Source organism: Scophthalmus maximus, chromosome 3, assembly GCF_022379125.1.
Source record: "Scophthalmus maximus strain ysfricsl-2021 chromosome 3, ASM2237912v1, whole genome shotgun sequence".
Lineage (NCBI taxonomy): Eukaryota > Metazoa > Chordata > Actinopteri > Pleuronectiformes > Scophthalmidae > Scophthalmus > Scophthalmus maximus.
The window spans coordinates 22667971-22683901 of record NC_061517.1 but is presented as its reverse complement, the minus strand read 5'-3'; the positions used below and the strand labels follow the sequence as shown (position 1 = coordinate 22683901).

At 39.2% G+C, this 15931-nt stretch overlaps 2 protein-coding genes across 2 annotated transcripts; one reads left to right on the top strand and one right to left on the bottom strand.

The window, feature by feature from the left end:
* Window positions 1-5: 5 nt before the first annotated feature.
* Window positions 6-5250, bottom strand: anapc7 (anaphase promoting complex subunit 7). The gene is made up of 11 exons (XM_035639407.2): window positions 5042-5250; window positions 4090-4276; window positions 3550-3669; window positions 3180-3291; window positions 2841-2994; window positions 2592-2734; window positions 2326-2443; window positions 2034-2230; window positions 1710-1934; window positions 1457-1607; window positions 6-1296 (listed from the first exon to the last, which is right to left on the bottom strand). The coding sequence occupies exons 1-11, from the start codon at window positions 5140-5142 to the stop codon at window positions 1107-1109; spliced, it is 1698 nt and encodes a 565-aa protein (XP_035495300.1). The 5' UTR covers window positions 5143-5250; the 3' UTR covers window positions 6-1106.
* Window positions 5251-6963: 1713 nt separating this feature from the next.
* Window positions 6964-13017, top strand: LOC118313467 (ubiquitin-conjugating enzyme E2 G1). Its single transcript, XM_035638918.2, has 6 exons — window positions 6964-7159; window positions 10087-10189; window positions 10301-10398; window positions 10596-10774; window positions 10896-11003; window positions 11100-13017. Exons 1-5 carry the CDS (start codon window positions 7117-7119, stop codon window positions 10980-10982), a joined length of 510 nt encoding a protein of 169 aa, XP_035494811.1. The 5' UTR covers window positions 6964-7116; the 3' UTR covers window positions 10983-11003; window positions 11100-13017.
* Window positions 13018-15931: the final 2914 nt, after the last annotated feature.

Genomic DNA, 15931 nt, shown 5'->3' with positions numbered 1-15931 from the left:
TCAAATGAGTGTTTAATAATTTTATTATACATTTTAAAAAATATGTACAAAATACTATACACATTAAATTGATATAGTTGAGTAACACTTCCCAACTTATGTTTTTTTTCATACAGAAAGGCAGACTCAAAAAACACAAAATAAGCACAAGCATTACATGACAACTTTAAATGTGACGGAATAAAAATGAAGATGGTGCATTTTCAAGAGCAGCAGGAGAAAGGTTTATAGTCTTGTTATCACACACCTGTTTGCCTGCCAGACACAAAGTCCCAACATACTCACAACCTTTACTGTGATATTTGATATGTGGTAAACGTGAGTCTGTCTGGCTCAAACAACACACAAATTACAAATCTTTGCCAGTCCCTCCTTTGTCACATCATGCACAACTCCAGACATTTTTGGATTTCTGCAGTTCCATTCACACCACTTAATTCTAACAATTGCTTCAGTGTACATTTCCCAGAATCCATCTGGCCTGGGAATGTGATCTGTGCACTGCAGAACTCAGGCAAAAAAATGATCCTCAGCAGGTTGTTTTTTTCTTTTTTTAATACACTGACACTTACTTTGTAATGAGCATGTTGAATTTGAAGTTGTACTCCATTTGCATTACCTGGAACAGTGATCCATTAATCAAAATAACCACAGACTGGCAGCAAATTGAAACAAATTAGTATTAAGAAAAGCAGCATCAGATTTTCAAACATCTTATAATGGTGTAAGTTACCACATTATTGAATAACACATCTTGTTCTACACTGTATGCGCTGCTGCTGTAGGACTGTCCTGGACAAGCCTCAATCACCTCAACAATGAGGGGGCAGGTGAGACTTTGACTGTTGTTGCAAAACAACATCAGTTTAAAAAAAGGCTGGAGTTCTGCACTAAGGTACATTTCCATAAACCCACTGAAGTTCTTCCTGCAGCAGCACTGCAAGCCTGGGCATCAGCCAAAGTCGCATCGTCTCTAAAGTTGGCAACGCTGGTACAGCCCCCCACCCCCCTTTGTCCTGTCTGACAACCCCGATGGCTGAAGGCTCTCCACAGGCTGCAGTGTGTTAGAAGGTGGTACTGACCCAGGAGCCCTCAGTGGCCCGGGGTCACTGCATTCCAAACCACTGTTCCTGATCAGCCCATTGGGCTGCTTCACTGTCACTGCCCTCCAGGTCTCCGTCCTCTCCGCTGCCCTCCATGTCGTCACCGTCCAGCTCCACCGTGGCGTCTGTTGGGCTCTCCTCTTTCTCCATCTTCTGCATGCCTTCTAAAGACTTCTGGTCATTGGGATCCAGGCTTAGGAAAGATAAAAGAAGACCAGCACAAACTGACAGTTAAAAAATTAAATCTCTACCTTGTCTTGTACCTTACATCATAAAATGGCTAAAATATACTTTTAGAGCAACATTTTCTCCAGGACATATTGAAGTAATTAGAAGAACCAATCAGTGGTTACCTTAGCGCTATGCTGTACTGATCCATGGCTTCTTGGTAATCGTTAATAGCCACCAGAAAATCTCCCAGCATTCTGTGCAGGACACAATCACTCTGATTGGCCAGGGCATTGCGGAGCAAAGCGATCCCTTCTTCATATTTCTGCTCGCGACCTTCGTGAAAAACAAAATAAGTTCAAAAATAAAACTCTTTGAAACTGGATATCATGGATATTGGATATGCAGATTCAAACGCAGTCTAGCGTTAATACATACTCAGAAGTTCAGCCTTTTTGACCACAGCCTTGGTGTAGTCGGGCCTCTGGGCCAGTGCTTTGTCTAGCAGGGTTTTGGCTTTCTCCTGAGTCACAGGGTCTTCCAGGCACACTGTGGCAAGGATGGTCAGAGTCTGTGCATTGGCCCCCAGAGTCTTATAGATGTTATTAGCCATCCCCATGGCCTCTCGAATCCCATTAGATGCCAAGTAACAGTCGATTAGACCTGGAAATGGGACAGCTATGTCAATGAAAATGAAACAGAAATGTACTACATTTGAAAAGACACCATGAAAGGATTTTTTTTTTTAAAAAGCAAAAATGCCTTCATAGCAGTCGAGTCGGCATGGTGCCAAACGCATGGCCTCTCTGAAATGGATTATGGCTTCTTGAACGCGACCCATGTTTCTCAGTGCCGCCCCCTTCAGGAGGAGGGCCTGCACACTGTTGCTGTTCAGCTGGATGGCCTTGGCTCCCAGGTAAAGGGCTCTGGAGTATCGCTTGCTGTAAAAGCTGTGACACCTTAAAAACAAGACACACATTCAAAGGATTACAAAAATCTATCTAGACAGTCTAGAAGAGTTTGTCTATTAAAGGCTGTTCTCTCAGTGACTCACCCAGAGATCACCCAAGGTTCAGCATGCTGGTCTGAAATATTAAATAATCGTCCTCCCAATACCTCAACATCCTCCAAGTGTCCCTCACGTGCCATCAGGTAGCCATAAACATCCATTCCTGGAAGTGCAAACAGCAATTTATTTATGGTACCCGGACAACAAAAAGTTGGTCGTTTAGGCTAGTGTGTAGCGGCCGAATAGTATGTCGTGGTAAAAGAATTTAACGACAAAAAATCAACAAAATCTTCTCTCATCCTGCAGCACACCTTTGATGAGGTATGGATCCAGCATCTGGGCTTGTTCAAATTTGAGGATGGCGTTTTTGGTGTCCCCTGCCCTGAAGTAGACATCTGCCAGGCTCACCAGGAGGTCCACATTGTCCCGCAGGAGAGACTTCTTCTCCAGAGAGCTGAGACAGCATGAGGGAGGGATAGAGACATGCATTAAATAAACAGAGTGCTGCATTAAAAGGCCCATTCAGTCACTTAGTATTCGCACATTAACACTTTGCTCACCAAATGGTGTTGATGGCCCTTTGATTGTCCCCCGCATGTATGAAGGCATAAGCTTTGATCCAGACAGAGAGCCAGTCCAGGTTCGGGATACTCTGGATCACATCCATAGTCATGGACGCCACTTCAGCTCCTTTGACCGACAGAGAGAGGAGACCTAAAGGGAAAAGGCTAGATTTATTTTTGAGTGCTTTAAACACAAACAGGTTCATCAAACAGTCCAGAATTATGATGCATATAAGACATCTGGACATGTAAAGACAGCAGACAGACTTAAGCAGTTTAAATGTCCCTGCGTAAATGTTGTATGTTAGATGAAGGTGCGTCTGTGACCACGCATACCGATGATTGCATCCAGGGCAAGTGGACACTGTCGGAGAACCTCTTTGTAGCTTGTCACAGCAGAACGCTCCTGACCAGCTTTCCTGTACAGGTTGGCTAACATCATGTTGATCTAAGACAAGAAAGAACGATAACATACATTTTATCTCTGCCAATTTTACAGCATTCAAGTTATTACTTCAATACTTTGGCAACAAAGATTAAAGGTTCAGACTACATTGCAGTTTGTATGTACAGCAATACACACAAAGGTCTTACATGAGATGTAAATGGACATGGCCACACATCATTACTTTGATTGGTCTGCATCAGAAAAAGTGCATTAAAACATAAAAAATTTATTACAATAACTATAGGAATAGCAGCCTACCTTTGGAGTCCTCTGTCTGGATGGAATCCCATCAAGCACTGCAATGGCATCTTTGTCCAGTTTCAAGATGGTGTAACATTCAGCTATCTTGTACTTTACCTCAATTTCTGACGGCAAACTCTGAAAGACAAAATTCAGTGTATTTGTGCTTTTTCCTGCTACCATTCATGTCAGTTGGTCAAGTCAGTGATATAGATTTTTGGTCATGAGTTGGAGAGCAAGATGTCTAGGAAAAGACAGAAAAAGACCTTTATAAAAATGTGAATAATTATGTCTGATCATTTAAAGACTGGCCGGGCAAGAACATCTAGTCTCGATCAAAATGTTGACATCAGGGTTGTTTTTAATAAGCACAGTAATGCAAGTTAAACTGTGTCTAAGACTAGAGGATATTTTAGGCTCCTCGAATGGCCACAATATTGTATGATACTATCATCATTACAGCAAACATCAAAAATATTTCTGCTATTACGGTGTCATCCTGCTCTCTGTGAGCAATCTTAAAGCACACACACTGAGATGAAAAGTGTAAAAACACACCTGTGCCTGTAGGTTCGATGCTGCTCCACCAGTTGAAGTGCGAACTTTGGAAGTTTTGCTGAGCACCTTCTTCTGTTGCAGCGCCATACTGTATTTGCACGCAGCATTACGGTATTCCTTATCATGGAAGATGGCATCAGCGTGGTAAACCAACAACTGGTACTTCTGGGCCGGTGAGAACAGCTCCCTTGAGTCCAAACGATCAAAAACAATACAAATAATTAATATCAGAGCAGATTGGCAGCATAGAAAAATGTCTCTCAGTTGCACACATGATAACGCAATGTGTCAGAAGTGCTATGGTCAAAGCTTCATATCACATACACAGCCAACCAAATGAATGGACAACTTACTAAATACGAAAACCAAAACAACAGCAAAGATAGTTATTGTCTATTGACCCAAACCTCAGGGATGTAAATGGATTCACTGCAGACTATGATCATCATGCAGCTGTCTCATACTACAGTAGAAACATCAACTGATGTTGGGCAACACTAGAACAATAACAATGTGTCTTCACTGACACAGTGCAACTGCACCATGGCGACTGGTTTTGAGTAAATCACACTACACTGTCGAGACTGTCAAGTGGAAAATAAAGGAAACAATAACCCGTGTGTGTCATTTCCTCCGATCGGTTGAATTCAAAATGAATAAGCTTTTATTCAAAATGAATTCAAGCTAGCCGCTAAATGCCGTTACCATTTACACGTGACTATTTCTTGGTCAAGAAAATACACAAGGTCCGCCTAATAACAATAGAGAACATGTTATTATCGTAATAACTTGGACGAGCATATTGCAGGTGCCTGCTCTGCATTTACGTCTACAATAATAGAATGAGTTGTTGTTTAGAACTATCACCGACAACGAGCTGGGCAACATAACATGCTGATGAAGGAGCGCATACATTCAGGAAATAGACGGATCCCGCTCTGAGATTACTCACGGATTGTTATTGCTCATCGTCAGCAACAAACTGCTCATTATCCGGACATTAGAGTGAAGGCCAGCGGCAGACATATCTCGCACATGATCTATGACATTCATGTTCAGTCAGGATGGGGGCTTGCTTTAGGTTTCCGTCTCAAGTGAAAAGTTTGGGCTTGTAAACAGCTAACGCTAACTAGCTTCTGGTGTATTAAAAATGGCGCCCACCAGCCTTCCTTCCGCATATTGCTGCCTTCAGGTGCACTTCACAAGTCCCCCCTCAAATACGACGCTAGTAAATCTCATCATTTTCGGAGAATCTAGGATTTCTGCTTACGAATGTAGTATCTAAGTTCTTTTTTTAAATTCTAAAAACAATAATGCAAAGTTACATTTGAAAGATTAGTAAAATCATCGTCTTTCCACCCTGGGAAGATTGAGTTTACGCCTACATATTCCGACAGATTTGAACGCATCTTCTGTATGTTTGTGGTTTGGTTTTTTGCTGCCCCAATTTTCTTTTTAATCTACTAAACTATACAAAAAAAATAAACATAAAAATATTTTTTTAAGTAATGAGGTGTACAGTCTCCCTAATATATGGATATGGTTATTTAGTCACCCAAAGATACTACTTGTGCCCTTCCTCACTTGTGCTGTAAATATTATGGCCCACTCCAAAATCAGAGATACTTTTTTGGTATATCTTATTATTTATTTTTGTGTTACAACATGTATTTTACAAGACATTTCTCAGAGCTTTTTGAGATTGTGAATACCCCCCTTCTATCCCACCCCATATCTCCACAGCTACCATCATAATAAATAACAATATGTAATTGTACAGGCAAAACTTGTGTCCGTATATTTAGGCATATGATAAATCAAAAGGTAACAAGAGAAAATGGAAAAAGAAAAAAAATACATAAAAAGAAACAAGAAAAGAAACAAAACAAGCAAAACGAAGACATTTTTTAAAATAAATATATGTATTAAGATAACGATCATAATAATATAGACTAATTAACACCGGGCTTAATCAGATGAAAATTCATTGTATGTTACGTGTAAGATCAGTCATCGTCTATTATTAATATAGTCCAGGATTGGGGTCCATGTTTTCAGAAATAAATCTTGATGTCCAGAGAGTCCGGATGTGACTCTTTCATCGCTTGCCATGTTGGACATTAGTTCGATCCAGCGTTCAAAAGATGGGGTGTGATTGTTTTCCACTGTCGCACAATAGCTCTGCATCCTGTTGGCATAGCCAGTTGACACCATGATTTTTTAAGACCATACATCTGGTGTTCACAAGAGATGATTCCCAAGAGACATAGTGCTGGACTTTTGGTTAGGGCGACATGAAACAGTTCATTCTTTTTTGGTCTTTCATTACATGAGGATATTTGAAAAAATAATGATAATAATGAAGTACGGAGAATTTTGGTCTTAGAGAAATGGACATTGAGTAATAAAAAATACTCTGCATGTGTATAAATAATATTTGCAGATATATATTTACGAATATCAAATTATTATAGTTATATGAAATTATATTATGCTACTTGAAGATACTCTGATATGGATCTGTTTTACACCATAAACTCACCAAACATAGTTAATAACAGGTGCCAGCATAAAGCAAAAAAGGTTTTGAAGAACTGATTTACTCGCCTTTGCCTGTATATAAGGCACGTAGAAGGTTAAGCAGTCAAACTTTCAGACATCTGTGCAAACTAAGTCACAATGACCACAAAAAAAACAAAACACAACAAAGCACCGATGTCAGATGATACCTTTGCTGAAACATTGAGACATAAACAGTACAGTACTGGATGTCCCCTATGGCACTGTTCTGCAGATTGAACACGCACACGCGCGCGCGCGCGCGCAAAGCACAGCAAAGCAACAGCAGACGCGCATGCGCACAGCTCAAGCCAAGCAGCTGAACGCTGTGTCAAAACACAGAAGGGGAATCAGCAGCAGCAGCCAGTGCTACATCTCTCACCGAGTCCAGCTCTACCTCTGTTTTTTCATTTCGGAAAAAAAAGTATTCGTCGTCAGAAAGTGTTTCTTCATCTACGTCCGCGTACCATGACCGAACAATCAGCACTACTTCTTCGAAAACAACTGGCAGGTGATTATGAATACATAACTGTGCAAGCGAATGTTGGTCCATATAACGGCTCCCTAGCTAGCAGCTAGCGGTAGCTTCTTTTTTTTCTATTAGCTACGCAAAGCGATGTTTACGCCATAGAAGTGAGCCCAAGGAGCTAACCGGGCAACACAATGGGCTCCTTCATCGCCGCAGTTCAGTGTGAGCATCAAGCTACTGTGGTTACCTCATGTCTAGTGGAAGTAAAACACACACACACACACACACACACACACATATATATATATATATATATATATATATATATATATATATATATATATATATATATATATATATTAAGAAGCTTTTATATAAACATGTATATCTGACCAACAAACGAATAGCATCGCCAACGTTGCTAACAGGCTAGCAAGTTGGACATAAGTAAGCTGATGGAACAAAGGAATAATCAACCCAGGCACTGATCGGCTGTGATGACTTTAGCTTTGCCGAATGAGAGCTGTCCAAACATGAAGCCTCTCACGGGCACGTTGTGCTGCTGTGTGAGCATAGCAACCGATCCCAATTGCAAACTCAACACCGAGCTAGGCAACATATTCGTTTTAGCTGCTTTCAGTTTGGATGCGCATCTCAGTGCACCTCACTGCCTGAACACATTTCTCCTCCGGTTGGCTTTTCGACATCATTATTATTCATGCTGTTGGCAGTGTTGTGTCTTTTCTCATTAATGCCACACACTTCGACCTCTGATGTACAGTTTGGTCTGGACGACTTCTCTGTCTCCCTACTGGGCAAGAGAAACGAATCTAAAGGAATACATGCATTTTAAACTTTGCGTCAAAAGTTTTTGACGCAACTTCCTCACAATGGTGCAAATATCCCAAAGCTGTGGCGGTGTCATACATTTGGTTGTATTTGTACAATTGATTTTTACCAAGGATTGTGTGTGTGTGTGGTCTCTGAGAAAATCTGTAATTTCCAATTCAAAATAAACAGCAAACCCCTTAAAAAAAAGGGTCAGAAATCGATTGCAGCTTTTGGGAATTAGGAAAATATATATACACGTTTACGAGTATATCAACAGTCCAAATGGTAAATGGACTGTGTTTTTTCTTTAGCGCTTTTCTAGGCATACAGACTGCTCAAAGCGCTTTACAGGAAAGTCACATTCACACAGCGCTGCAATTCATCTCGCTTTTTTCTTCTATCATTGACACACATTCTGACACACTGCCGCCAGAGGCAATTTAGGGTCAAGTGTCTTGCCCAAGGACACATGGGCATGCACTGGACTGGCAGAAGCTGGGATCGGACAGCCGCCTGAACAATATATTGTCTTTGGCATATAGCAAAATTGTTATTTTATTTTGTACACTGTTGCCAGTGGACCTGTTTTGATCGAGTTTGACCTGTGATTAGTCACTGTAGTTTATCGTAAATAACCACCGACTGACTCCTGGCAGGATTCAGGCTTTGTCTGTGGTGCTGAAATGACAGCAACCCTTCACCACGACATCCCCTGACTTAAAACACATGAGGCCGATACCCCACTCTATGACTGATGAAGCACACTGCATTGATTATACAACATGTACATTCTGCTTTCTCTGTGTGTGGGGAACGTGAATCATTGGTTGAGTTGACTCACTTCTTTGAGTTGGTGATTCACTTCAACATGAAGTATTATTTTTGGAACTCACAATTTGATTCAGTAAACATTAGCCAATCTTTATATTCACCGAATGAACCTGGAAAAATGTGAGACTATTACTTATTCTTCCACAATAGAGCTATTTGAAAACCTTCATAAATGACGGGACATAGAAAGTAATGTGTCTGTCACTTCACTTAATATTATGATATAATACCAAAAACTCAATTTGAATGTTTCCACTGTATTCTTTAATATGGATCAATTATCATCCATGCTGTTTTAACAAATGATATATTAGAGAAATGCTTTAAGCACAGTGGTCAGCGTAAATGGTAGAAATTGTTTTGCAGCACCCTTTTCACATAAAAAATATGTGCTAATACGGCCTTTACTAATGATTGTTCTTTCTATCATTAATTTGCTGTAAATGCAAAACTCAACATTTCATGCAGCTGTTTCACAGCATACTTTAATATCAACAGCAGTTAAGGAGACATACACCTACTCTATATTTATTATTCCTCCCATTACATTACATCCCATAAAACTGGGTTCATATGGGAGTCACTCTAGTGTAGATTCTTTATAGCTGTCCTGTGTTTGCATGACCCTGTGCAGGTTTTGACTCGTCAGCAGCTGCATCAGCTAAATCAGATCAAATCCCAGTTCTATGTTTGTTTTTCTTTATACCGTGGTTGTCTTTATTGGCATACAGATGATAACTTGCAGTCGTCTTGCACCTTGACAAGTAAATGTTTTTTGAGTTGATTTTTGAGTTTTCCAATTTAATTGTATATGTTTTGTGCAAAATTACAACAAACATTATCTCAAGTACATACTAAGATTTAATCGTTGCAATATTATTGAGAGAAACCCACCCATAAGTTTCCCTAAAGAACAAGCACTTGGAAAAAAAGTAAGTAAAAGTAAGAGGAAGAAACCTCCAACGAACATTGCCAGTCTGATTATTGTAATGATATTAGTAATACATGGATATAATAATGTTACCAGTAATTACAACAGCAATAATAGTAGCACCTTTTAATAATAACAACAATGATAATAATAATAATAATGATAGTTGATTATTAGTCAGATGTGGATGTTGCATCTCTCGAGTCTGATACCTTCAGAATGAGGACAAAGAAACTGCAGGAGAGAAAAAACGTAAAAAGTAAAAGTAATGACATGCAGTAGTGATATAAATACTTCTACCATCGCGACCCTCTGGGATTAGCAGGTATAGCTAATTGCTGCAAGGATGTAAAATACTGTTTTCCTCTTTTCCCAGAGCTCAACAAGAATCCTGTCGAGGGCTTTTCAGCTGGTCTGATAGATGATGATGACATATACAAATGGGAAGTTGTGATCATTGGTCCACAAGATACTCTTTTGTAAGTTGGAAAATATTTGAATAATAATATCTTGAGTTGGGATATTTAAATGTGTTATTTAATTTCACAATCTCTCATCTGGCCTCGTTATGTTCCTTGTCTCTACTGCAGCGAAGGAGGGTTTTTCAAAGCATACCTAACCTTTCCTTATGATTATCCACTACGACCTCCAAAGATGAAGTTCATCACTGAAATCTGGCACCCAAATGGTAAGCACACTCAGTTTGCTTTTTGATGTTTGCTTACTTCAAATCTATTCTGTGATCACTTTGTCTGCACATGTAAATGGATTTTTGAATGCTACTGTTGTTCGAGCAGCGATATAATCCTGATTTTGAGTTTAATTCTAATGAAGGGCATCTGCAAGTCATGTTGGTTGTCAAATTCATCTTCCAATTCTTCACAGTTGCAAAGAATGGGGATGTTTGCATCTCAATTCTGCACGAGCCAGGGGAAGACAAGTTTGGTTATGAAAAGCCTGAGGAGCGCTGGCTTCCGATCCACACTGTAGAGACAATCATGATTAGTGTTATATCCATGCTGGCAGACCCCAACAGTGATTCACCGGCTAATGTGGATGCTGCGGTGAGTTAGATCAGTTATTCCATTTCCCTGACACAAGAAAACCCTTATTCATTCTTGTCATCGTGGTACCTCAAGTCAATTCATGATGTTTCGTTAAAAGAGTCTGATGTTTCTCCCGCAGAAAGAATGGAGGGAGGACCCCAACGGGGAGTTTAAGAGGAAGGTGGCTCGCTGTGTAAGAAAAAGTCAAGAGATGGCATTTGATTAGGAGTAAATTGTAAATTCCAGGGTAAGTCAATTGACTGGTTTCAGATAAGACTTGTATGTCAAACCATGTTCTTGGAAGTAATAATAATAAAGACGTTTTTTTTGTTTTTTTTCCCAGTTAAAGGATGCCTTCAGAGGGAAAATTTCAGCAAAAGGCTTTTGCACCCCTTGTTTTGCCAGTCAAAGGATTTGGTTGGCTTCAACCACGATTCTTTGAACGGTTGTCATATTCCGCAAGATGAGCCAATTTGAGAACCCTACCAGCGAAATTAACCTGTCTCCTACCTGGAATTGTATATTTAATTTTATTTATTTTGAAAAATTAATGATGTAAGATATGTCACTACTGTAAATTAACTTGCTTTTTTATCTGCTGCTGAACAGTTTCTACTTTATACCAGGTTTCTTATGCAATTTAGTGGTCAAGATTGTGTAAAACAAGACAAAATGAAAGCCCGTTATCGTTAAGTGTTCACCTGTCCTGCTGCACACTTACCACCAGATTAATGTCGGCCCCGCAAATCTCTGTCATTGGCTGTCATTGAATCACCTTTGCCTTTTGTTGGCTTCACCTCCTCACAGGTTACTTGTTTTGTAGAGGGACAGGTTGGGAACTTTTAGATGGACTTATTCTCTGAGAAACAGCCTCCTGTTAGCATTTCGCTCTTATGTTCATGTTTGTCCTGAGAGGTTTGAAACCATGACTCTCAAACCTGCATGATCCACTCAAACAGCTTTGTTATCTATATTCGCTAGCTGTGGATGTACACATGGAATGGCTTACTCAAGTGATTTGAGAGTTATCGTTTTCTAACATAAGGATGTGCACAAGCAAAGCTGATGCTAACAGACGGTTCATGCCATTTCTTCTCAGGATCAAACTTTTTCGTAGGGTCTCGATTAGTGGTCAGTAAAATGAACCTTGATTATTCCCGACGCTATCCTTTTATCATCACTTCATCATCAATGAAGATGTCTATTAATTATCACTCAGTCTAATGTCTTTTCACAATGTTATGATAAAGCATGGGCAACCAAAAACAGTCTGTGAAAACAACCTAAGCTGTGATTATTGTTCGTGTCTACTGGTTAACTGGCGTCTGAGCTTACCTCGGTTTCGAAGGAAAACAAATTTGAGAAGGGTTTTGGTTGTTGTTATTCAATTGGGCAATGTTAGGGGCTCCATAGCAGAACGAGTCGTTCTTACCTTCTTTGTTGTGGCATATTTGGCTATGATCAATGTGTGGGTAAATGATGACTTGTAAGTCACATTCACTCGTGGGTTTAGACTCTTGAAGACTTTGGGTGGATTGCTGAGTAATGCTCTTTAATTCCATCAACTTTTCGAGTTCTGATTGGTGCATGCTTGGATAATATCTGTCACCTTTACTTCACTGAATTTGGTCTATAATTCTTCATAGAGACGTGAATAAGATAACTCACCACTCAGTAAAGTATAATACATGTTGTGATGGAAAATGAACACAATAGGTTTTTTATTTTTTGAAGAATATACACAGTAGTGTTCGGGTGGAGTCTGGAAACCATTGGCTTTGTTCACTTTCATTGATGGTGTTGCTGACCATTAAGCCATGAGGGCATTTATTTTGAATTAAGTTATACTCATTGGAATTATGTGACTTACATTGAAAAACAGCTAACCATCTTTTGGCGCATGCAATCAGGTTTGAAGGAGTCGGGTATGTTTAAATAGTATACCATTGTTAGTACATTCTGAGTGACTGTGATGTGTACAGTTTATAGATTTCTGTAGACTCGATGATCACATAACTGCTGTTGACATTTATCTTTTTAAGTCAGAATTTTCTAACCTACCATGACCTCCTCTGACCGGTGTTCACTGTATTTGCACAGATTCGGTGCGTTTGAAATGTCATTAAGCAATACGCTCTGAAAATGGTGTGTCCAGGTTAATCCACCCTAACGCCATTATTTGTTTTGGGGTTGTTGTTTTTTCCATTTTGTGTCAATGCAATGTATATTGGACATGATGCTCAATAAAGTGTGTAAACAGAGTGGCTTGTAATTTGGTTTGTGCCTTACATTTTACATGAGAACACGCTCAGGGTTCAAGTATATTAGACCCCTGCTCTGTAATTGGAGCCCTGGGAATAGTGTCAGATGACGAGGGCTGGCTTCATTTCACACTAAGGGGCTCTGCTGACTGTAACACATTCAGAACTGATCAAGGTGTGAGCAACATCACCGACATCGATAGAAAATATTGTGATTGTACGAAAGGATGAGGAAGCGTGTCACATTTGTCGAGCACCTGAAAAAAGAAAACTTGTTAAAAAATGAAAGTGGTCACATCTTAATGAGGTAAGACAAGGTGATAATTGATGGATGAACATAACTGGTTGATTATTTATTCTTTTTTAAATGTTACATTCTTGATTTGTAGGTCCACAGAGTCTAACAAGAGATGTGTGGATGGTGAGTCAAATGTTCCTTTAAATGCCATTTGTAGATATAAATGAACCTCTTTTAGTTATTGAATTATAAATGTATGATTTGAATGTAAATGCATCTGCAGGTTTTTGTCTTTTCTTTGATGACTAAGCTGAACCCTTTTTCTCTGTGTAATTACCTTCTCATGTGGTGGAAGAAGTCTTCAGTAGGAGTAGGAATCCCAGTTTGAATTTACATTTTACATTATTTTTAGTAATTCTAGTAAAGCCCTGCATTCAGAAAACAACAACGGTAGTAACAGACAAATTTCGGAAAGAAAGTACATTTTGTGGAGAATGGACCTTTTCACTTTATATGTGGATTACTATTACAAATAGACCAACATATAAACAGCATTTTAATGCTGCAGTTAGTCAAAGTGGAACTAATTTCATCAACTTTATATACTGCTGATTTGTTAATAACATCATATTCTTCTGTATTAGAAATATTCTGTAAAAGAATTATGAACGACCAATACAGCTGTCAAATAAATTAACATTTAAAAAAGGACAGTATGGGACAACCTTTTAGCCAAACGGTTAGGGCTTATAACTCATGAGCATACATGCCCTGAGCAGTCGGTCTCTGTTTCAGCCAGACTATAGACTGCATGTCATTCCATTCTTCTCTCCCCTACATTTTCTGTCTCTCTCTACTGTCGTTATCTAATAAAAACCCACCAAGGTCCCAAAAAGTGTCCCTTAACAAAAAAGTACATTATTTTCCTCTGAAATGTAGGCTAGTAGAACTATAAAGTAGTATAAAATCAATATGGTAAGATTAAGTTTCTCTGTCTCAAAATGAATAGGGTCAAATAAAGTTTCTCAGTCTCAAATCTAACCTTAAGCACAGTAATTCATTGTTAGTAATGTCCATGTAGTGAATTTGTATTATAGATAGATAAAGTACCGATGGATGTGTGCTACAGTATGATACACTGGAATTAAATCATTCCCAATAATGAGTGTTATGTTTAAATGTGCTGTTTAACTTCAGTAACATCCCAGATAATCCAAATAGTCAGAAAATGAGGCGTTGTTTTGTGACATGTTGCCTTTGGCAGGCTTTGAGTGTTTACCAGGTCAGCAAGTGAGGAAGATGTACAGAGGAACACACATAAATGTTCCTGCAGACGGCCTGCACATGAAGACGATACACATGGCCAAATCTATGATGTCTGCACCCTTCTTACAGGTAACCACATGAAGCTGGAACAGATGATCAAATTAGTTTTCTTCTTCTCATCTTTAATGTCGATGTCTTTAAGATGGTTTGAATAAGATAATTGTGATATTTATCATGTGTAACAAGGTTACTGTGGTTCTGCCATGCACAGTCACACCAGTTCTTGTCTGTACCCCAGCACCCTGCCCTTACAGCCGGACAGAGACGCTACCTTTGCAGCATTGCGAATGTTTACAGTACAGAGCACATGAGAAGACAGATGAAGCAGCACTATCTCAATGTGCTGCACACGTGTGTTCAATCAGGTGTGTATCCTAGTGTTTGAAACGTTAACTTTGACCGCTACCACCCGTCTCATGCTGTGTTATGTATCGACCAGGTCAGAATCCCGCCTGCAGGAGGAGGCATCAGCGTGGAGAAAACAGCATGTTCACAAAGGATGCAGAGAAGGATGCAGAGGCAAGGGCGAAGCCACAAGGGCAGAGGAAAGGCAGCAGCAGCACAGGGAATTCTGATGTCATACTTCCAAAAATAGTCAACAAATGAGGGATATGATAGCGACGGATTTAACTATCTGAAAGGCTTTAAGGGAAGTTATAGTGAGTGTTTATGTTGATCTACATATAAAACACCTGTCATTTTGTTGCACAGTTTTTCAAATATGACTTTTTAATGTCTCTAACCAGGAATTATGTCATATCAGTCATAGATTTATACAGTGCTCGACATATTTAGAGGCACGACTGCATTTACAGTCCTACTTGGTGTTGGTTGTTAAGTTGTAATCTGTCATGAAATGTACTTGTATTCCTAAAAAAACATCTATAATACAGCAATTTTTGGCTTTATCAAATCTCAGATCTTGACTCCCAATCCACAAGTGTAGACTTGTGTACTTTCATATGAAAGAGCATCATTCAATAATTACATGGTTGGAAGCTATGGTTATTTGTTTAAAGGAACTGCATATTTGGCATAGTGGTCCTAAATGATATGCTTTCCGACATTTTATTTTGATATCAAAATGTTTTATTTTAATTATTACATTGAATTTTCTAGTTTTGTTACTGCTCCGCTGCCTTCTCGTGTACTATTTGAACAGCGTTTTCTTTTCATTGTGACTTTACTACCTGCTTTGTTACAAGAGATGAAAATAATCCCTTGTTTGGTTAACTCTGGTGCATTAACTGCAATGTTTCTCTGTCCCCATTAAATAAACGAACAAATAAAGACAATTGCTTCAAGTGAATAAAATGATTACATTTTACATGTGGCTAGGGTTGAGCGCCT